The 21,357-nt window shown below is 48.4% G+C and overlaps 2 protein-coding genes across 2 annotated transcripts in view; both read right to left on the bottom strand.

Moving 5' to 3' along the window:
* LOC102260628 (chromosome unknown open reading frame, human C16orf59) overlaps positions 1-1,142 on the bottom strand; it is a 5,296-nt gene extending 4,154 nt beyond the window's left edge. Inside the window, exon 1 of the mRNA XM_014542181.1 lies at positions 1,136-1,142. Within this exon, the coding sequence (XP_014397667.1) occupies positions 1,136-1,142 (7 nt within the window). The remainder of the gene's footprint in view (positions 1-1,135) is intronic.
* A 233-nt stretch (positions 1,143-1,375) lies between these two features.
* Positions 1,376-21,357, bottom strand: part of CCNF (cyclin F) — a 20,685-nt gene continuing 703 nt past the window's right edge. The window contains exons 2-17 of the mRNA XM_014542179.1: positions 20,264-20,418; positions 18,261-18,367; positions 17,246-17,313; positions 15,807-16,000; positions 15,384-15,437; positions 14,522-14,626; positions 14,126-14,203; positions 12,856-13,007; positions 10,640-10,804; positions 8,598-8,721; positions 8,147-8,327; positions 7,227-7,314; positions 4,973-5,072; positions 4,743-4,870; positions 3,966-4,135; positions 1,376-3,207 (exon numbers count right to left, since the gene is read on the bottom strand). Of these exons, the coding sequence (XP_014397665.1) occupies positions 2,738-3,207; positions 3,966-4,135; positions 4,743-4,870; positions 4,973-5,072; positions 7,227-7,314; positions 8,147-8,327; positions 8,598-8,721; positions 10,640-10,804; positions 12,856-13,007; positions 14,126-14,203; positions 14,522-14,626; positions 15,384-15,437; positions 15,807-16,000; positions 17,246-17,313; positions 18,261-18,367; positions 20,264-20,418 (2,339 nt within the window). The 3' untranslated portion in view covers positions 1,376-2,737. The remainder of the gene's footprint in view (positions 3,208-3,965; positions 4,136-4,742; positions 4,871-4,972; positions 5,073-7,226; positions 7,315-8,146; positions 8,328-8,597; positions 8,722-10,639; positions 10,805-12,855; positions 13,008-14,125; positions 14,204-14,521; positions 14,627-15,383; positions 15,438-15,806; positions 16,001-17,245; positions 17,314-18,260; positions 18,368-20,263; positions 20,419-21,357) is intronic.

Below are 21,357 nucleotides of genomic sequence, written 5' to 3'. Positions count from 1 at the left end.
CCCGCCCCCGCTCCCGCCCTCGCCCCAGCGCCGGCCTCACCGGCGTGAGCAACCGAGCGGTAGCATGAAGACGGTAGTCAGTCTTCAGGATTTGCCGCCGGCGGAAAGTCCCACCCCTTCCGGGCTATAAGACCGCCCATTTCCGGCGGACTATCCAATCCGGAGACAGGAGCTCAGGACCTTCCTCCTCCCCCTACACCCAGCCCACCTGCCTCCCCGCGCCTGGCCGCTCGGGCCCGTCCTCTGGGAGCCAGGCCCCGAGGCTTGGAGGAGCGGACCTCGGGTGCCGCGCAGGCTTCCGGTGCGGCTAACTGGTAGATGGTAGCATCTGTGATCGCTCACAGTTGGCGTCTCTGTTCTTACTGAAGGCACTCGGAAGTGGGGCCGGCCGGTCTTGCTGACGCCAGGATGGGCCCAATCGCTATTTACTGGCAACAGTTGCTAGAGATGAGGATGAAGTGTGTGTTGGGAGCGGGGGTGAGGAAGAAGGGAGTGTTTACTTTTGGACATACAGGTGCGGTGATGACATTCAGGGGAGACATCAGGTAGGCACGTGGGTAGAGATGAAGCAAGAGGGTTCAAGGTGAGGCAGGTGTGCATGGACAGGGACAGGTGAGGAATGGGTGTTGGAAGGAGAGCTGGAGCCCAGAGAGGTGGAGTGACAGCAGAGCCCGGTGTCAAAGAAGCACTGGGAGACTGTACTAGGACGCTGTCCAAGGGATGGGGGTGGGTCTTCAGTGACTAAGGGAACACCCAGCGTGGGGGCAGTGATGCAGGCGGCAAGCCCCAATGTAATTGGAGAAAAGAATAAACAAAAATCTTGGGTTACGACCACAAATCTTGGGGGGGGCGGGCATGTTTACAGATGGAGAGCTGTCCATTTTATAGTCACTAATAGAAAGGTGGTGCAGCATAGGGGAGAGAGACATGAAAGAGGGGAGTTGAGGGGGCCAGGCACAAAGGGGTTGGGACCCAGGCAGCCCTGAGGCTGCTGTTAGCGTGGCCCCTCCGTCTGCTGTGGCCTGTTTTCATGTCTAATGTGGGGAGGCTGATGCCATTCTACCAAAATGAGATTCTCTGTGAGGTAGGAGGGGAGGGGAAAACGCTTCCCATCAGCACTTAGGAGACCCCACACCAGTCATAGGGCTAAGGTGATCATTAGAACTTTGAAAGATGCAGGGAGACTCCACACTGTGGTCATGGAGTGTTAGGTTCCACAGGAGTAGTTTCCCCTACAGGTGCAGGCTGGGAGAAGGCAAAGAACTGGGTTCACCCAGAGTTGGGATTTTGGTAAGGGGCCATAAAGTGCCACAATGTGACTTTGTTGACAGTAGGAAGTGACAAGAAGGCAGTACAGATATGCACACCACTCAGCTTCCACTGTCATCATCACGTTTAATCCTCACAACAGGCCTGTGAGGTAGATATTGCCCCATCTTACAGGCGAAGAAACAGGCTCACACATGCCCAGGGGCACACAGTTGCAAAATTCTCTTACAGTAGAAAAGACATAGATACACACCACACACACACACAGGCATTGTAATTCTGGTTCAAGAGCATTTGGGGGACACTCCCAGTCAAGTGGTTCTTTCTGACATTTGGAGAAGAAACAAGTTATCACAGCATGGCGAGTGTCAGTGGTCAACCCAACTGCGGAGAGGTCAGGGTCACTGCTCTTGGGCAGATCTCTCAGGTGTTTTGGCTGCTGCCCCAAGTGTCTCGGCTAGTTATTCTCAGGAACCCACAGCAGACCCATCCTCGCCCGGTAGGCAGGGACAGTTCTTCTCAATCTTGCTCTTCTGCATCTGGGTCACTTCAGATGTTACAAATGATGTTTTTTTTCCCCCTGGCTAACCTCTTTAGGAAAATTCTTTTTGCATAAACAGTATCAGGATAGCTTTGAGGGGTTTGAATCAGATTATCTTTAGCTGTGTCTAAATAATGTTAAGAATCCCTTGTTTTTAAAAATTTAATACCTTCTATTTAAAAAGAAATGGCCCAGAAATTCAGCACAGCAAGAGATGTCCATATGGAGACTATCTGTTGGGGACACAGACAAATCACTCTGGGAGGAGGGACAGATTTCTAAAATGAGCTGGGAGGGAGCCTATGACCAAGACATCAAGGTCCTGTCCTGCAAAAAGTCAGGGCCTTCATGTCTGGTCATCACATGTAGTCCGACAATGAAAAGGGCAGGGCTCCCTCACCACGGGGCCCACTGCCCTGTGAGGGAGTAGATAACCTGGGCAGGGTGAGGTGGGCACAGCGACAGACCTGTACTCAAAGCTCTCAGCTCCCCCTAGAACCTAAAACCAGATAGATGGAGGGAGTGGAGAAGCTGTGCCAGGCTACCTGGATCACGTGTTCTCAATTGTGAAAGCTGTCGCTACTGTGATGAGGGTTCAGTGGGGCTGGGGTTGTCAGGCCATGGGCTTAAGCTTCCCAAAGAGAAAGCAGGACAGACACAGGAGAACACAGAGAAATAGGCTTCACACAGTGTTGCTTTGAGGTTAAACTTTTCAAAGAGAAGGATCGGAGTTTTTGTTCTGATTTAGACATTCTGATAGCTGGAATGGGACTCGCCTGGTGAAAGACACTCAGTGCCCTTCCTAAGTTCTCTGTTCCCCATTTGAGGCCACTGGGGTCTACACATCATTCATCTCCAGTGCTCCCACTTCTAGTGCAGCAGCAGCTCTCTCTCTGCGAACATTCACTGCAGCAAACACTAACACACTCACAGCTCCAGGAAGCCCAAGTTCGTGTCCTGCTCCTCCTTGCTGGGGGCAGATAGGTTTTTCCTTTTCACCTCTTGCCGGGGAACACTGCTCTCTGGGGAACTTGAGGGACGACACTGTAAACACGACTTCCTGGCATGATGATGGCAATGCAGTGTGCTCAAGTCACTGCCTGGGGAATGTGCTGAGGTAGATTGGGGAGGGCCGCCATTCACAGAGTTTGTAGGACTCACGCTGCTGACGGAGGAGTACCCTGAGGTTGTAATGTCCTTGCCCAGTTCCCTGCTGCCACAGAGAGGGGGCTTGGGCCCTAGGGCCAGAGGTGTCTGGGTGCTTGGCACCATGGCGTGCAGGTCCTGGCATCCCTTGTCCTCCAGGCAGGCCTCCTCATCGCTAGATTCCTGGCCGCAGTGCTGTTCTGGATTGAGGTACACCACAGTGACATCAAGGACGCCGCTGGGAGCCGTCACTATGGGAGAAGGAGGAGTCAGAGGAGAGGTCAGGCCATAGACTGAGCATCAGGGTGACCCCCTACCCAGTTGGGACCCTGGTCGCCTAGGGTCCAACCAACTCTCACCCAGTTCTCTTGGTACATATACTGGACCTCACTAGACAGTCCCCTCTACTGATCTCCTTTGAGTTAAAGAATGGAGGATGAAATGCCTCCTTCAAGCTTGGGGAACCCAATAGGACTTGGGGGATAGTAGGAAGTGACAACAAAATGGTCATCTAATAATTTACTTAATTCCCTGGACACAAAAGCTTGCAAGCAATCAGGAGATTGACAGAAACTGCTTGAATTGGGTTTTCTATGCAGATAAGTACCTGAAAACATGAGAATAGAGCCCCCTGCAGCCTCCCCTGAACCCTGGAGGAGTGTGAGGCACAGAACCACAAAGCTGCACAGGGCAGTGGGGGACACATCTCACACAATGTTCTAGAAAGATCTTATTGTAAACTCCAGACAGGACTTCTTCCTCTTCCCTGCCCCAGTGAGTCCCTTCCAGAAATCAACACAGGCCTGCCTGAAACTGGACACACATTTGGCTTAAATCCTCTCTCCCCAAACGCTGCTGTGGTGTCCTAGGGACTCTGCTCTCTCACGTCTACCTGTGTCTGGACATGTTCTCTTGCAGGTAAAGCCAGGGGCCCTCGATGAGAGCTGCCCTTTTTCTCGTTGCCCCCTTTGGCATAGCCCCTGGGTAGCTTTGTGGCCACAGGACTTACCATCACCTTCCTTCTCGCCCTCGCTCTCCTGGTCGCCCTCGTAGCCAGAGCAGTAGTCCAGGTTCCAGTCCAGGAAGCTGCCCAGTAGCGTCTCTTCCTGGCTGGACAGCTCTGCGGTAGGGGTGGTGACGAAGCTACCCCTGTCCTCCTGGAGGCTGTTCTCTCGCTTCCTAAGATGTGGAGGCCAGGAACTCAGTCATAGGCAGCAGCATTAGGTCCCTGGCACCTGCCTGCCCTGCCCCGTGTGCTGTGATAGAGACAACACAGCCACCCAGTGCCTGCCCTTGGAGTCCCAGAGGCAAGGCCAGAGGTGCAGTGAGAGCACTGGCTCATCTGGACTTTGCAGGATCAGTGCGAATTCTTCAGGTGAATGAGGTGGGGAAGAAAAGTTATTGCAGGTGGTACAGCCAGGTGGTAACACCATGGAGTAGAGGGCCCAGGGAGGGTGACATGTGACAGGTGCGTGGCAGGGCCAGAGCCTGAGCTGGGCTCAACCTATGCTCAAGCCTATTTTCCCTCAAAGGGTACCAGTCAAAGCAAGAGACAGCACGTTGGAGGAAGGAGGATAGCGCTGTGGAGTGCAGCTCAGGCCCGGGGGCCTGAGGCCTGAATTCAACCCAGCTTCAATTTCATAGAATCTGTTCCTTCTCCGCTATGCCATAGGAACCGTCTGTGTATGGAGCCCCTCAGGCAGTTGCAGGGGTCACGAGGGAACCCAGGCCCAAGCACACAGGAGCCAACACTGCATCACACCCTTAAGATACTGGGCTTACTAACCTCTTGGTTTTCCTTGCGGAAGGAGAGCTAAGGAAGGTGTGAATGTCCCCTGAGCTGAGGAAAGACGTGGGTTCCGGGCTCTCTTGTTTCACTCCTAGAGCTGCGCACACCTGGCTGTAGCTCAGCACCTGAGAGGAAGCCAGGGTCAGAGGGAGAGAAGAGGCCCCAAGGGGTAGGCAGGGGTTTGTTCCCACCCAGACCAGGAGACAGGGGTAGCTGTCACCCCCCACCTCTTCCTGGCTGATCTCTTGGTAACGCTTGTCCTCAAATCGCTGTTTCACGGCAGTCAGAGAGACTTGTCTATAGTCCTTGGGGACGTCATCATGGAAGCTGCAAACAGAGGGACACATGAGGGACAGTGGGGGGCAGGTGGGGATCCGGGGCAGGCATTATCAGCACACCCAGCCCAAGAGACTCCTTTTTAGCCTCCCTCACTGAAATGAGAGGGGACAACATACTTTCAAAAACAGCTCAGTGACGGGAGGTAAAGCAGGGTGCTACTGTGGAAAAGTCTAGCTGTTCCTAATAGTTAAACCTGGAGTCACCCATGACCCAGCCATTCCAGTCCCAGGTGTATCCCCAACAGACATGTGAACACATGTTCACACAGAAACTTGTCTGTGGATGTTCACAGCAGCATGAAACAATCCAAACATCCATCAGTGCACAAATTATAAACACAATATCCACACAGTAGAATATTACAGTGGAAAATATGAGGGTGGAAGAGGTCGGCCACAAAAGGTCACATATTGTATGATTCCGTTTCTATGAAATGTCCAGAACAGGTAAGTCCATAGAGACTGACAGTAGATGAATGTTTGCCTAGGGCTGGAAGGGCGAGGGAATATGGGTAATATATGTAAGGAGTACAGCCCTCCCCCCGCCCCATTTTAAAACCATTTTATTTTTCAATTATAGTTGACATACATTATTATACTAGTTTCAGGTGTACACTCTAGTGATTAGACATTACATAACTTACTAAGTGATCATCCTGCTAAATCTTGCACCCATCTGACACCATACATAGTTAATAGATTATTCACTATGTTCCCTATGCTATACTTTATATCCCATGACTATTATGTATTAACAATTTGTACTTCTTAATCCCTTCACCTTTTTCACCCATCCCCTCAACAACCTTCCATCTGGCAAATGGCAAATGTTCTCTGTATCTGTTATTTTGTTTTTTAGATTCAATTGTTGATAGATATGTATTTATTGCCATTTTATTGTTCATATTTTTTATCTTGTCTTTTCTTCTTCTTCTTAAAGAAGACCCTTTAGCTTTTTTTTTTTTTTTTTGGTCTGCCCTTTGATTTTAAATGATGGCTTTGCTGGATAATCTTGGTTGTAGGTCCTTGCTTTTCATCACTTTGAATATATCTTGCCAATCCCTTCTGGGCCTTCAAAGTTTCTATTGAGCTCCCTTGAAGGTAACTGCTTTTCTCTTGCTTTTAAGATTCTCTCTGCCTTTACCTTTTGCATTTTAATTATGATGTGCCTTGGTATGGGCCTCTTTGGGTTCATCTTATTTAGGACTCTCTGCACTTCTATATCTATTCCCTTCAGCAGGTTAGGGAAGTATTCTGTCATTATTTTTTCAAATAGGTTTTCAATTTCTTGACCTCTGCAGCTGAGATAGCTCTCCCAATTTTTAATCACCACATGTGGGACCAGCCTGTTCTCCTTCTGGCAACGCCATGATGCAAATGTTAGTGAGCTTGAAGTTGTCCCAGAGACTCCTTACACTATCCTCATGTTTTGGATTCCTTTTTCTTTTTGCTGTTTTGACTTGGTGTTTTTTTGCTTCCTTTTATTCCAAATTGCTGATTTGGTTCTTAGCTTTATCTACTGTACTGTTATTTCCCTATAAATTATCCTTCATTTCAGTTAGTGTATTTTTCATATCTGACTGGTCCTTTTTTATGCTATTGAGGTTCTCACTAAGTTCACTGAGTATCCTTATAACCAGTGTTTTGAACTCTGCATCTAGAATGCTTATCCCCATTTTATTTAGTTCTTTTTCTGTTCTTTAATTTGGGGCATGTTTCTTTGTCTCCTCATTTTGGCAGCCTCCCTGTGTTTGTTTCTATGTATTAGGTAGAGCTGCTACATCTCCCAGCCTTGGTAGAGTGGACTAACTTAGTATGTGTTCTATAGGGTCCAGTGGCACAGCCTACCCAATCACCCAAGCTGGGCACTTGAGGTGTGCCTCCTGTGTGGGCTGTGTACACTGTCCTCTTGTAGTTGAGCCTTGATTGCTGTTGGCACATTAATGGGAGGGATTTACCCCCAGGCCAATCAGCTGCAAGGACTGGCTATGACCACCAACCTGATACTCACAACTTACTGCAGGAAAGGTCTGTGTGCATTGATGGTCCTCCCATGAGAGCCCCCTCCTTTTCTCTATACTTGAGGACCCAGCCTCTGTGGCAGAAGTAGGGTGGGAGAATCCATTTCCTTTTACAGACTCACCACTTTTGGTGAAGACTCAAGACACAGGGTATGAGGTCTTCACAGGAGAAGCCAGTGAGGTCCCACAGTCGAGTGCTCCAGGGCTGTGCTGGGGAGAAAAGCAGGAATGGTGGGGCTGTTCTGACACCCACTCACACATACAACCCAGATGGTTCTCTTGTGGGATTTCCTGGAGCTCAGGGTTGCAAAGACCCCCACATACAAAGCATGCCTCCTCACTGTCAACAGTGTGGGAAATACAGGGGTGGGCAAAGGTAGGCTTAAGTTGTTCATATGGAAAATCTATAATAATAAAAGCATAATATGCAAATCAACCAAACGGCGGAACAGCGGAACGACTGTCTGGATGAAGCCAGGGCTGCGAGGCCCGAGGCAGCTGGGGCTGCGAAGGCCTACTCTTGCACGAATTTAGTGCATAGGGCCTCTAGTAATATAATAATTAGTAAGTAATAATACAAGCCTGGCTGGTGTGGTCAAGGTTCGATTCCTGGTCAGGGTACATGCCCGGGTTGCAGGCTCAATCCCCAGTAGCGGGGCATGTAGGAGGCAGCCGATCGATGATTCTCTCTCATCATTGATGCTTCTATCCCTCTATCTCTCTCCCTTCCTCTCTCTGAAATCAGTAACATATTTTAAAAATAAATAAATAATAATACAAGAATAAATACTGTGTTTGGTGTACTATAATTATAAACCTACTTTTGTCCACTCCTGTACTTAAGCTAGAACCATCCCCAAACTCACCCCAAGGGAATGGTTTTTAGTCCATTCTAGTGTTTTCTTCTCCAGGAGAGATGGGCCTGCTTCTTTTTCTCCCCTCTCCCCACTTATATCTGAGCATCATTTTCTGACTCCAGGAATTGCCCAGGCCCCTGGCTCAGCCTGAGCTGAGCGGCTGGCCTGAAGCACAGGATCCTTACTTTGCCCATGTGTCAACCTTGCTAGCAGCAGGGCGGCTGCGGCCAGGCGTGCTGGGGAGTAGGCGGCCAGGCTGGTGTGCAGTAGGGAGAGCTCGCAGAGGAAGCTGCACAGGTGCTGGGTTCTTGGTGGCATAGGGATCAGCGTCAGCAAGATGTCCTTGTAATCAACCACAGTAGGGACCTAGAGAGAACCGGAAGGCAGACGTGGGGTGGGGTCTCAGCACACAGAGAGCTCATCTACCCACTCAACAGGGAGGCTGGCCCAGCACAGAGTCTGGCATGACTGATGTTCAAGATGGTTGCCAGGGCATGTGGTGATAAGATGACCTCTGGGTCCAGGAGTACTTCTCAGAGCAGGAAAGTTCAATATTATGAGGTTGCCCTCAGATCCTGCCACTCCCTCATGTGACCTCCACTTTGATTTACAAAAAAAAAGAAAAAGGCCACTTACTCGAATCTTCCCTTCCAGGGCAGAAATGATCTCTCCCATCATCCTCACCAGGTCCTCATACTTGTACGTATTGTCTGTGAGCCACACGGCTTCCCGGATTGTCAAGATCTCTTTGTTGATGAACCTGGAATATGAGATGGGGTCTGAGAGTTGAGCTCAATTCCCTCAGTGAGGCAATCACTTTAGGCTTCAGTAAAAGAGGCCGGGGGTGGGGAGGTCAAGGAATAGACCTGGATGCTTGTGACCACAGACAGGAACTGAAGAGGTCACATAACCCTGTCATAAGGGGCTGGAAAGGAGGAGGGATTAGTGCCACAGACCATTGTGAGTGGCTGGACCTCCAGGCACACAGATGTTTCTGCCAAAGGCACTCATGAATGACGCGACTGGTCAATCCTCTTAGCGAGTGAGGGGGATTTGCCCTGCTTTGTGCCAGATTCTACAGTGAGTATAAATGGCTTAGACCTAGGAGGCAGGTGAGCCAACAGAACTGAGCTAGAGGTTGTTTGAAGGTTTGTACGTAGCACAGAGTCTGGCCACTGGAAATTTGATTGTCCATTAGGCAGGTGGTCACCCTGTTCTCTATTCTCCACGAGAGCCAACTATCAGTGAACACACTGGTCCAGTGGCCTGCTGAGGGTGCCTCGCCTGGTAGGGTGGGCTGGGGCCAGGCCTGTGATCACTTTGTTCTAAGACTCTGCAGCTCCTACATTTGCTGAGGCATGGGGACCACAGATGCTGATGAGAGCCCTGTGCTTGGAGTCATGGCAAGTGCTGCTTTTAGAGCAGAGGTGGAGGTATCTCAGCCTCTAAAAATTTTTAAAGCAATTAGCATCTCACCGCTAGTCAGTTTGTGATCCAATAACTTGGTTTCCGATGGCAAGGATGTAAGAATGCCACCTAGGTACAGGAGGCAGGGGCCCTGTCTATTCAGCCCTCTCTGGTGAGGAGACTTGAAATACTAAGGGGCCCAAACAGTGTGCGGCAGTCTGCTTGCTGGCCCTGAGTCCACCATGCTCCCTCCACCTGTGGTCATACGACCAGAGACCATGCTTTCTAGTTACATGTGGCCATGTGACTGAGCTTGCTGCAGAGGTGGACATGGTGACCTTAGGGGTCATGGAATGGTGGTGGCAGAGAATAAGACAGAAACTAGGGCTCCTCTGTGACCTCCATGAAACAGAAAATCCGTCCCAATGACATGATGAGCCTGGATCTTATGCCTCTGGGTTATTGTGCAAAAGAAATCAATCTCCCCGTAATTCACACCACTGTGTGCAATGAGCCTGTTCCTTATTTCCCCCAAGCCTTGCAGACAAAGACGGTTGGTCTGGAAAGCACTGCCCAGGGGAAATGGCAGACCATCTGGTTTAGGAAAACTAGAAAATACAAAATGTATGGTGGGAATCACTGTTCATATTACTTCCAAAACTGGGTGGACAGGTATTTGTTAAAGGACAGCAGATTTAGGTAATAAATAATTGAGAAACATATTATTGGGAACATGACTGCCAACAAGCAATCTTTCATGATCTTGGGTGGAGGACTCTGACTTTCCCTCCTTGTTGAGTCACCTCAGGGGCCAGGAGAAGTGGGGTCCAACCTGAGCCTCACCAAGTAAGGCCACACTCTGGGTCCTGAGACCATGTGCTGGGATGAGTGGCTGCCCACACTCCAAGCTCAGCTGTCCCTGTGGGGAGGACTACATGGCTTGAGCACTCCCTAAAATTCAAACCCCCATCTAACCAAGTGGGGCGCTGAAGTTTTATTTCACTGAAAAGCCAGCCCATGGACTAGGGCAGCGGTTCTCAACCTGTGGGTCGCGACCCCTTTGGCGGTCGAAGGACCCTTTCACAGGGGTCGCCTAAGACCATCCTGCATATCAGATATTTACATTACAATTCATAACAGTAGCAACATTACAGTTATGAAGTAGCAACGAAAATAATTTTATGGTTGGGTCACAACATGTGGAACTGTATTTAAAGGGCCAGAAAGTTGAGAACCACTGGACTAGGGCATAGCTGTGGGGAGCTTCTCACCGAGTGCAGATGACCATGCAGGCAATGCCCAGCAGCTGGAGCCTGTACCGGGGCACCAGCCTCCTCCGTAGGTATCGGTCCACACACTCCACTGTCAGGTGAAGGCATAGGCTTGTGAAGTCCTTCATGGTAGCAACTTCTACCAGCCAGTCGATTAGAATGTACCTTTGGGAAGAGAACCACCCCTGAACACTAGAGCGAGCACTCATGAGTGTCCTGTCTCCCAATTCAGATGGTCCATCTGTCTCAAGTGAGAGAGCTGGTCATCTGCACTATTGGTTTACCCAGGAACCATCCCAGGCTGAGACGCCACATTCAAGGGGGTAGGGGAGGCCCCACATCTCCTGACATTGTTTCTGGGAGGTAGGTGGCTCATATATCTGTGTCTCTGCCTTCCCCACAGGGTCCCCCAGGCACTGGAAAGACCTGATACTCACAGGTAAGGGGCAAGGTAGAGGTGGGACAGATCACAGACCCCAGGACCAGAGAAAAGACACTCAAAGGTGCGAGAGCTTTGGCCTTCCTGCAAGTCACCTATGGGGTCATTTACCAAAACCTTTTGCAGTGGAGCAAAGAGCCAAGAACACAACTAAAGCAGAATGCACTGAGCCCATGAACTGGACTTTCTTAGTCACCCACCAACCCTGATGGAGCACAGAGACAACACACATGGGGTCCTTCCTCGAGAGGGCTATAGCCTGGGGTCAGGGACACAGACATCACAAAGGAATGCTGCGTGCAATGGGAAGGATACTAGAGTACGGGAAATGCCTTTCTGAACAAAAGAGAGGGGACACAGAGAACAGAAGTAAGAGAGAGCAAAATTGTGATTCTGCACAGACAGGGTAGATGGGATCCTGGTGTCAGGCAGGACAGAAGCATCTCAGAGGGAAGGAGGGAAAGATGGGGTCAAAGTGGTGGAATGGAAGGAGGGAAGCAATGGAGGTGGAATGGAAGGAGGAAAGGATGAAGGAGGAAGACAAGCCTCTAGTTTCTCCCAGAAGGAGGAAGATAGCATGAGTATCAGGTATTTGAGGTTTAAACCAGCCACTATTGGAACAGAAAAGGAAGTTCCCCTACACAAACAGATTAACAAGCTTAATCTGGCTTATAAAAACAGAATAACCAATGTATATACTTTAAAATGGTTAAATCTGAAACTAATATAATGTTACATGTCAATTATACCTCAGTAAAAAAAGAAAAAAGTTGGCAGTTGCTAGGCACAGAGGAAAATGGAAAGATGCTCAACGCAAGGGCTGAAATGATAGTATCGCAATAAAATTATTTTAGTTCTTAACAAGGAAAAAAAAAGTGAAATTTATTACACACTGCTGCTCCCAAAATAGCAACAGTCCAAAAAAAAAAGAGGCAGACTGAGAGGGGCACAAGGTGTTATCAGCAAATTTCTTCCAACAGAAAAAGGGAAGAGCTGAGAGGAGGGGGGAAGGGATTGTGACATTTAATGTGGGATCTAAGGATGCTGCATCCCTCACTGTGTGTGTTAGACATTAAACCTCTCCAGGAAACGCTAGATCCTTCTAAAAATAAATGTTTACTGAGAACTTACTATGTGCTGGGCATTGTCTATTAGAGTATAGCCAGAGCCTGCCCATTATAAATCCAAATGTATTAGAAATCTCTTACATGAGCTCACAAAATTATTCACATTTTCCATTTTACTAACATGTTCTGTGATTGAACATAAGAAGTGCCTTATCTCTAAACCTTGGAGGAAAATGGGCCTGCAGGAAGAGGTGGGTATTGCTGGGGTTTTAGGACACCGGGCACATTGCAGCTGCCCCAGAGGGCATAGCTCCTGGTTCAGGCTGGCTCAGACAGCCATGAAGTTTCACATACCATGTTGATGATCGTAATGATAGCTTATAAAGAAAAGGTGGTTTGGGGGCTTCAGAAAGATGTTTAAAATGGTTTAACTTGTTCTGAGGCTTAAAAAGGAAAACTGGAGAGAGCAACACTTTTTAGGACGAATATTTTCTCTTAAAAGCCCTGGATAACTTAGAAAACACACACACACACACACACACACACACACACACACACACACACTCAAATGGGGTGATCCTAGTGGGGTTGACAACACAGAGTGCTCTGTGACAGGTGGTTCAGGTGAAACAGAATGAATAGCTCCCTTTGCACCAGAGACCAGTGGTCACTCTGCCTTCCAATCAGACGCTCTGGCTTGAACCCCTCACCTCATCGTGTCGTTGAGTCCCTTCTGCACAGAAAAGACCTTCTGCTTATTAGCAGCATGGGAAGCCTGAAAGAGCTGGCAGACTATCTCATTGGATGCTTTCACTTCTAGTCCAAGCTGGTTTCCATTTGCACAGGCTTTGGCTAAAGACAGCTGAGAAGTAAAGACATGCAGAATGAGCACAAAGCAGTGACTTTTGAGGTTTTCCATTTCCAAATGTGAAGAGCTTTTGAGAGAGAAGACATGTGTATACACATTTGCCCTCCTTATGCCTCAAGCCTTCTGTAACCAGTATGACTAAGATTTTAATGATTCCTTTTGAAATAATATATCACATGATAAAGAATTTTAAAAAGGATAAAAGGTATGTAACAAAATGTCAGTCCCCTTCCTAACCTGGTACAGCAGTTCAACCAATAAGTGTTTGGTAACTTAAAAAAAAAAGTGTATTTCTGTTCAACTCCCAATTGTGAAAGCTAGATATTCCAGATAGAAGAAATGCATTGCCCTTTCAGCCAGCAGTGATGGGAATGCTGCTGCTCTGCTTCCTCAGTTGTGTTTATTTCCTCTTTTCTCAGAGGGCGCTGAGGCCCTGTGGACTTTATCAGGACCTTATTACTCTTATTGATGAGTTTGAGCTACAAGTAGAACCACATTGTGATTGTCATGTCTTATAAATGTGCTGACTGCCTTTTTGGACATAAACATTACAGGGCTCTGTGACATGTCAGGCTGAGCCACCTACCGCTTTGTGATTTCTTTCTTAGCTTTTGAGGGTAGGTGACTCTCAACCATCCACTTGATTGGTTGAGCTTCTACCCGCTTGGCTTTCTTTGTCTTGAAATCACGACTTTACAGCTACAAGGGGAGAGTGCTTAAAGAACACCAACTACAAATCCTTAAGGGTTCTGGTTCTGACACTGGACAACCTGGTGAGTAGGTCAAACAATGAGAATAAGACAGCACTCCACATGCCCACCTGCTCTAAGGAGCTTCAAGATCTGTTGCTGAGGTAAGCTTTACCTGCAAGACAACTTTAGGGACCAGTATGAATTTTGACAGCAGATGCAGTCCCCAGGCACTTAGAAATTAAGAGACTGGCTTAGAGGTGATGGGCTTTGAGACAATAGGGTGGTAATGGACAGAGAAGAAAGCAGCAGTTCCAGGCTCTCCTCCCAAACACCCCAGAGCTAAACTCCTTTAAGACACAACTCCAGTTTTATGGCCTCCTGAGTGAGAGTCCAGGAGGTAAAGGCCAGCTCCCTCCTCACCTGGGCTTCCCAGCAGCCTTTGGCAGCATAGTCCCTGAGTTTCCGGAAGTTGTGGAGGCACCGTCCAGGATCAGACATCTGTCAATGGAAGAAAGTCACCATGACTTTATACTGTTGTGTCTCTGGAAAAACTCAGAACTGACCTACGGGATCTTTAAATGTTTCCCCCAACATCCCCAGAGGGTCTCTGGCTGCACTTTCTTCTAAGCCTTTTATTCTCTAAATGACAGTGGTCATTTTGGGACAGTGCTGAGAGTGGCCCACTAAGCAGCGGTTCCAGGGGCCTACTAGATGTATGAGGATCCTTCCTGTGCTGACAACCTCATCCAAGGGCCAATTTGGAGACTGTGCCTTTGGCCAACATAATTCCTCCTCCCCAGACCCTGGTCCACTCACATCCGTCATTCTGTCACTTTCCCAGAGGAGGTACGAGCTGGTCAAACATCCCTGATTAGCAGACTCTTCAAACAGTTCACGAGCCTGCTTCTTTTTCTCTTCATCCTGGAAAAGTCCAAGCAGTTTATTCTTTTCTTATTCTCTTTCTGCTAACCCATTCTAGTAACCATCTTCATCTTTCTCCATATCTCTAAGTGTCCCCATGCATTGCTCTTTAATAAGAATGAGTTAACTAAATCGGAGTAGAAATGATTTATCTTAAGACATACATTTGACAATCAACGGGGAAAGTGAATTCACGAGTTCTGCCCTCACAGGTTCTGCTTTCTCCTTGACCAGGTTTGTGTTTGGCTTGGCCCTAGGCCTACTGGAGGGCAAGCCCTCCACACTGAACCCCCCAGATGGTGATGTTGGAGGCTATCTTGGGGCTCCTCCACCCCCTCCCTCATGCTCAGTGTCCCTCCCTGTTACTGTCAATGCACACCTGTCACCAGAAGCCACCACCTTCCCTGACTTGCTGCAGAGGGAATTCCTTAATAACAAAGCTTGTTAAAGCTTTCTTGTCAAATGTGGAGAGGTCTGGGTGAGCAGTGGGAGAGGCTCACCAATAGCAGAACCATGGAACAAATAAGCACACTCAGACGCTCTACCTGGCTCCACGCAGCCTCTCACAGTCAGGACTCTTGCTTCGAACCCTGGACAGCCCCTTTTGCTGCCTTTCACTTACTTCCTCATCCTTGGTGTTTGTGGCTGGCAGAAAGGTGAGCAGCATGGACATGTGATGCTGCTGTATTCTGTATGCTCACCCAGGCCAGGCACACATAAAACTCAGAATCCAAGTGGGATAGATAACCCAACTCACCTCAAAAAGATTCAGTACTCTCCCCAAGCAGTGCAGTATGGACGCTCTGTGAGTCTAAGGAAGGAGGAAAAAGAAGTATGATCACCAGAGGAGAGAACATCCGGGGCTGCCCCTCCCAGTCTGTGGGGTTTGCAAAGGACCGCCTGCTTCATGGAACCTCTTGCCTTTCCAGCTGTCACTGTGCCTGCAGTCCAGCTCATCAGATTCCCCTGAACCCCGGCTCCAAGGCCTCCTCTCCTGCTCGGGCATTTCCAGACGCTCCCACATCCAGACTATTGGTTTTCTGTGCCTCCACAGCCCTCAGGTCCCTGACTTTATATGGTCCACAGCATCTCTCCTCAAGGTTTCTCACCTCCCGGGATCCTGTGGGGCTTGAACTGCCCAGCGCTGCCCACCCTACATGCGCCCCTGGCCAGGACTCACTCTTTGCAGCTGGCACTCTGCCCTGAGGCTCTCGTGAACCACGGCCTTGCAGCAGCTTCCAGACACTGACCACGGAGGACGGATGAAGAGCCAAATGAAAGGCGCAGCACTGACATTCAGTCGCTCAGCGAGACTAAAGTAGCGAGAGGCTTTCAGGCCATTCACTTCTGCGCGGGCCTCATCAGACACAGACACTGTAGAGGCGGACAGAACATGACCCAGGGATGTCTCGAGGACAAATGTGAGAGTTCTCCATGATCTTTTGTGAAAGTCTAAAACCCCAAGTCCACTGCAGTGCAGAGCTGCTGGTGTCTGAGGAGATAAAAGCCCTCCAGAATGGGGGGCTCCTTCCCCTTCTCTCCCTACTTTGTGACTCATGTACCTCTGCCAGGGTCTTCCCAACAGCTTGGATTTTGAAGGTTGGGAAGGTGCTCTCTGTGAAGGTGTCAGATGCCCACCCTCCCTCCTGTTGGGTACTGCTGGCAACCCCCCTGCTAACAAGTTTATTTTGGGGGTAATGAGAATTTCCAAAATCAGACAGTGGTGATGGCTGCACAACTCTGTGAATATACCAAAAATCACTAGGTTATATACTTTGGATGGGTGAGTTGTATGGTATGCGAATTTTGTCTGGGAACTGCTATCTGATGGGAGGTTTGGGGCAGGACTGCAGCTTTTCTCAGCCTGGAGGAATGCTCATTGTTTCTATTAGTCACAACAGTCTTGTCAACTGACCACATGCAGGGGCTATTTCTCAATAAGATGCCAGATCTTTTAGAAACAGAAAAACGGCTGTTATACTCAAATCTTAATGTGTTTTGGGAACCAGACAGGATGCACCCTAGGCTAGTCCTTAGTGTGCTAAGCAAACAGGCAGGAATTGGTGGAAGGCCACATAAGATTCTTTCAAAGAGCACCTGACCTTTGGGGGTAAAGAAATTCAGTCACTATGCTGCCTTTGACCTGCTTGTACCTGCCTCCGGCTTAGAGCCTTGGCTACCTGTGTTCTTGATATCCTACGGAATTAGGCACACTTTGACCACTGCTCCAGAGTTCCACAGAGGAACTGTGGCTGAGGCAAGGAGCCAGAGTCTACACACGGGTTTTGGTGTTGACTGGAGAGAGGGCAGGCAGCCAGGGGAAGGCTGCTGCCTGAGTAGCCCTCATTCTAAGTCTCTGCTCAGTCATTCTTTGCTGACTGAAATGAAAAGATTTATTAAAATGAGAGGTGAGTCTTCCAACGTACAAAAATCCAACTTCATCAATGGGTCCCTCAATAGGGCACCTCTGGCACAAGCTCCTTGGAGAAGACAGTAGGGCAGACCTCCAGATACAGTAAGAAGAGCAACTAAATTACAAACACCGAGAAGAGCTTATGCTTGTTCTAAAACATCAATACCAAGAGGGGCAATGCCAGCTCCAGCCCTGCAAGGACTTACAGCCTTCATTGTAGAGGTACGCAATGCCTAGCTTCACAGCAGCTTCAAAATTTCCCTTTTCAGCAGCCCTACAACATTAAGAACAGAAAATATCACAGAATTATATTCCATCAAGGTTATGTTCCATCACAGCAATTGAAGCTAGAGTACTTATTTTCTGAATAGCAACTTTTTTTTTAGCTAATGCAGTTATGTATCATACAACACGGATGAACCTTAAAAACATGCGAAGTGAAAGAAGCCAACAAGTTGTATGATTCCTTATATGAAATGTTCATAATGGGCATATCCAGAGAGAGGAAACAGATACTAGGGTTTGGGGGATTGCAAGTAAAATAAGGAATGACTGCTAATGGGTACAGGGTCTCATTTTGGGGTAATGAGAATGTTATAAAGTTCGATAGTGTTGATGGTTGCATAACTGTGACTATATTAAAAATCATCAAGTTGCACATTTAAAAAGGGTAAATTGTACAGTTTGTGGGTTATGTCTCGGGTGGCCGGCCTGAAACTACTGGCACACTTGGACGGTGTGTTTAGTCATTGTCACACTAGGATTCACAGGCCTTAGGGCTCACACCCACTTTGGTCCTGCCTCTGGGTCCCATCTCTAGCAGGGGGATGGGATCAGCCAGTGAACGAAATGCAATAGGATTTAAATCATATGGTTTTGACCAAAAGAAAAGAGAGCTGAATAAAGTTTCCGCACACAGATGACCGGGGTTTGAGTCACAAGGGATGGGTCACAGCCCAAGAGGGACTCTTCAGAAGCACCACTCTGACTAATGAGAATCAGGCCTGTGCTGGTGGTATGGATGACTGATGACTGTGCTGGAAGTCATGTGACTCAGTGGGTGAGGTTGACTGCCCTTAGTTGCTTCCTTGGGGGGATAAGGAATTGGCAGAGGCTACAGGAAGAAAATCATTCCCAGGTCAGGCCTTGGGACACACGCTGAGATATCAGGGAGGCCCCAAGATGGGAGAAAACCAAGCTATTCCCAGGGTGCAGAGATACCTTTCAAAGAGCTTCAGGTTCCTTGGAGAAGGCCACAGCTCTTGAAAGCTGGCACATGCCCACACGCTGGCATGGTTGTCCACCAGGTACTTCAGGTGGGAGTGCACCTGCAGAGCAACGGAAGCAGGGTAGGTGGGAATTAAGGGACCTTCCCAGAAGCCATGCCTCTGGAGCTCTTGAAGACAGAATGTAGGGCCTCCTGTCCTCTTCCCTACCCTAGTAGTAAAGGCCCCCACTCTGTGTCTTAAAGTAACAGTGGCTTTGAATAGAAAAAAGAGCCCAGAAATAAGTTTCTCTGTGGCTCTAAAGGTGGAGACAGTGGTCCTAACCGGTTTGGCTCAGTGGATAGGGCGTCGGCCTGCGGACTCAAGGGTCCCAGGTTCGATTCCGGTCAAGGGCATGTGCCTTGGTTGCGGGCACATCCCCAGTAGGTGGTGTGCAGGAGGCAGCTGACTGATGTTTCTCTCTCATCGATGTTTCTAACTCTCTATCCCTCTCCCTTCCTCTCTGTAAAAAATCAATAAAATATATTTAAAAAATTAAAAAAATAAATAAATAAAGGTGGAGACAGTGGTCCTGGAAGGGGGAATAATCATCTAGACTGAGAAAGAGGGAATGACACCTCTGTACGATATATAGCTACAAGGAACAGAGGAACCAAGTCTAACAGGAGCAGCTAGGACAAAAATTTGTTTTTTTGTTGTTGTTTTAAAATTTTTATTGATTTCAGAGAGGAATGGAGAAGGAGAGAGAGATAGAAACATCAATGATGAGAATCATTGATCAGCTGCCTCCTGCACACCCCCTACCAGGGATTGAGCCCACAACCTGGGCATGTGCCCTTCCCCAGAATCGAACCCTCCCGGGTTCCTTCAGTCCGCAGGCTGACGCTCTATCCACTGAGCCAAACCTGGAAGGGCCAAAAATCCGTTTTGTATTGTTCTGCCTGGAGTCTTGCAATGGGAGCATGAATGGAGCCTAGAGGTCAACGGACTCTTGGAAAAGACTGACAGCAGCCTCAGGTAGGACCTGGAGCCTCTGCTCTGGGCGGGAGCCCTAATCACTGGTTAGCAATCTAAGCGCTAACGTTCCCACCGCCATTGGAAACTCAGCACCCATGGATATTATAACCCAAATGGAGGCGGCTTTGGGAGTTGGAGAAGTGGGTTCTTGTTTTCCTACGAATTTACTATATGCCTTGGGTTAAGTCATTCAAAATGAGGCTGCAGTTCCAATGTCTGTAAAATAACTCCGAGTCCCTTTCAGTACTGAATATTACATGGGATTTGTTCTCAAGGATATACTTTTATTCTTTTTAATATCTTAAATTTTTTTTTTTAAATATGGAATGCTTCACAAATTTACATGTCATCCTTGCGCAGGGTCCATGCTAATCTTCTCTGTATCGTTCCAATTTTAGTATATGTGCTGCCGAAGCAAGCACTAATATCTTAATTTTTTTCAAAAAAATTTAAAAAAATATATTTTTATTAATTTCAGAGAGGAAGGGAGAGAGAGAGATAGAAACATCAATGTTGAGAGAATCATTGATCGGCTGCCTCAAGAACGCCCCCTACTGGGGATTGAGCCTGCAACCTGGGCATGTGCCCTTTACCGGAATCAAACCCAGGACCCTTCAGTCCGCAGGCCAACGCTCTATCCACTGAGCCAAACTGGCTAGGGCTCAAAATTTTTTAAAAAATTTATTTGTCAAGTACAATTGAGATACAGTGTTAGTTTCAGATGTAATGTCTTATGTCTTAAGAGATACAAATTTTACTGCCGTAAAAAAAAAAAGTGGCTTCTCTGTTAAACATTATAGTGAACATACTACTTTTAGGTTTCCCATGATCAGAACAAACTCAAGCATCTATTAACAATTACCATCCTTGTTCCTCTGTTCTTTTTGTAGCCAAAGTTCTGTTCTGACATTTAAGAACCTGAAACCTTGATGGAATGACCAACACCGCTAGGGCTGACACTATCTTCATCGGGCAACTTACAGATCGAACGGCAAGGATGTCCCCAACAGAGAGCCATTTCAGGATGTGAAAGAGCACGTCTTCTGGGAGACTCAAGAGGGTTAAGTTTCTGGGCCTTCTTCTTATTCTCCGCTTTGTAGGATAACAGAAACACTTGGCACACCTACAGTGGATCACTTAAGAAAAAAGAATCAGAATGGTCTCAGTGATGTGCTGGAAAGGAGCTATACGGAGATGAAGTTATACCCGCAGATGACTTAACGGTTACAGTCCCCTGCCCCACAAAAGGAGTCAGCCGGATTTCTAGTCCCCAACAGAGAATTAATAAAGGAGCAGTATTATAAGGATAACAGACGACATCGTCATTTATTCAAATATTCAGTAAGTATGGACGGTGAATAGCCGACAACCATGTAGCTTGGCTATCGGGAAACCTTCTGACCCGGAGCCCAGATGATAACCGGGAAGGGGAACCAAGCAGCCAATGGGATGAGGCTTCTCAATGGAGCCCCCGGGACCCCTGCTGATCTCTCTGCTCCATTTGCATACATGACTAAAATGCATAATGTTCCATTAGGCTCCGTGGACTTGAACAACCCGGTTTTCCAGTCCAAACCAAGAGGGTCAGTTCCACAGGGACTCAAAGGCTGAACTTGCAGGACAGCTTGGTCCCCCCTCTGCCCAGTGTCCTCTCTCCCCATGGGGGGTGGGGTGGGGGGTGGGATCATTCCAACTCCAGCAGCTCCTTCCTCATTCTAAGTAGAGGACTTAGACACTCCCGGGCAGGAACCCCTCACCCACAATTTACCTGGTTTTCCATACAGCACTCCGCCCCCCGCCCCGCTCTTAACCGGGGTCTTCCCGTCCGCAGGTAACGTGCCGCGAAAGCCCGACCTATACTCAGGGGGACCAGTTCCCACAGGTTACCTGGATTTTACCACACCGTCCTCATTCCCTTGATGTAGGACAGACAGGGAAACGCTTAACCGCCACGGCGATAACTTCCCAAACCGCGGCAGCGCTCACAGCCTCTACAGGGAATGGGACCCGCGCAGGGCTTTCACGCGGACCTGGGCGCCGCCTGGCATTTAAACTGCGCGCCGGGCAAGTGCCGC

Source organism: Myotis brandtii, unplaced genomic scaffold, assembly GCF_000412655.1.
Source record: "Myotis brandtii unplaced genomic scaffold, ASM41265v1 scaffold292, whole genome shotgun sequence".
In the NCBI taxonomy this organism is placed as follows: Eukaryota; Metazoa; Chordata; class Mammalia; order Chiroptera; family Vespertilionidae; genus Myotis; species Myotis brandtii.
Note: the sequence above shows the minus strand (reverse complement) of the source record. Positions and strands in the feature narration are given on the sequence as shown.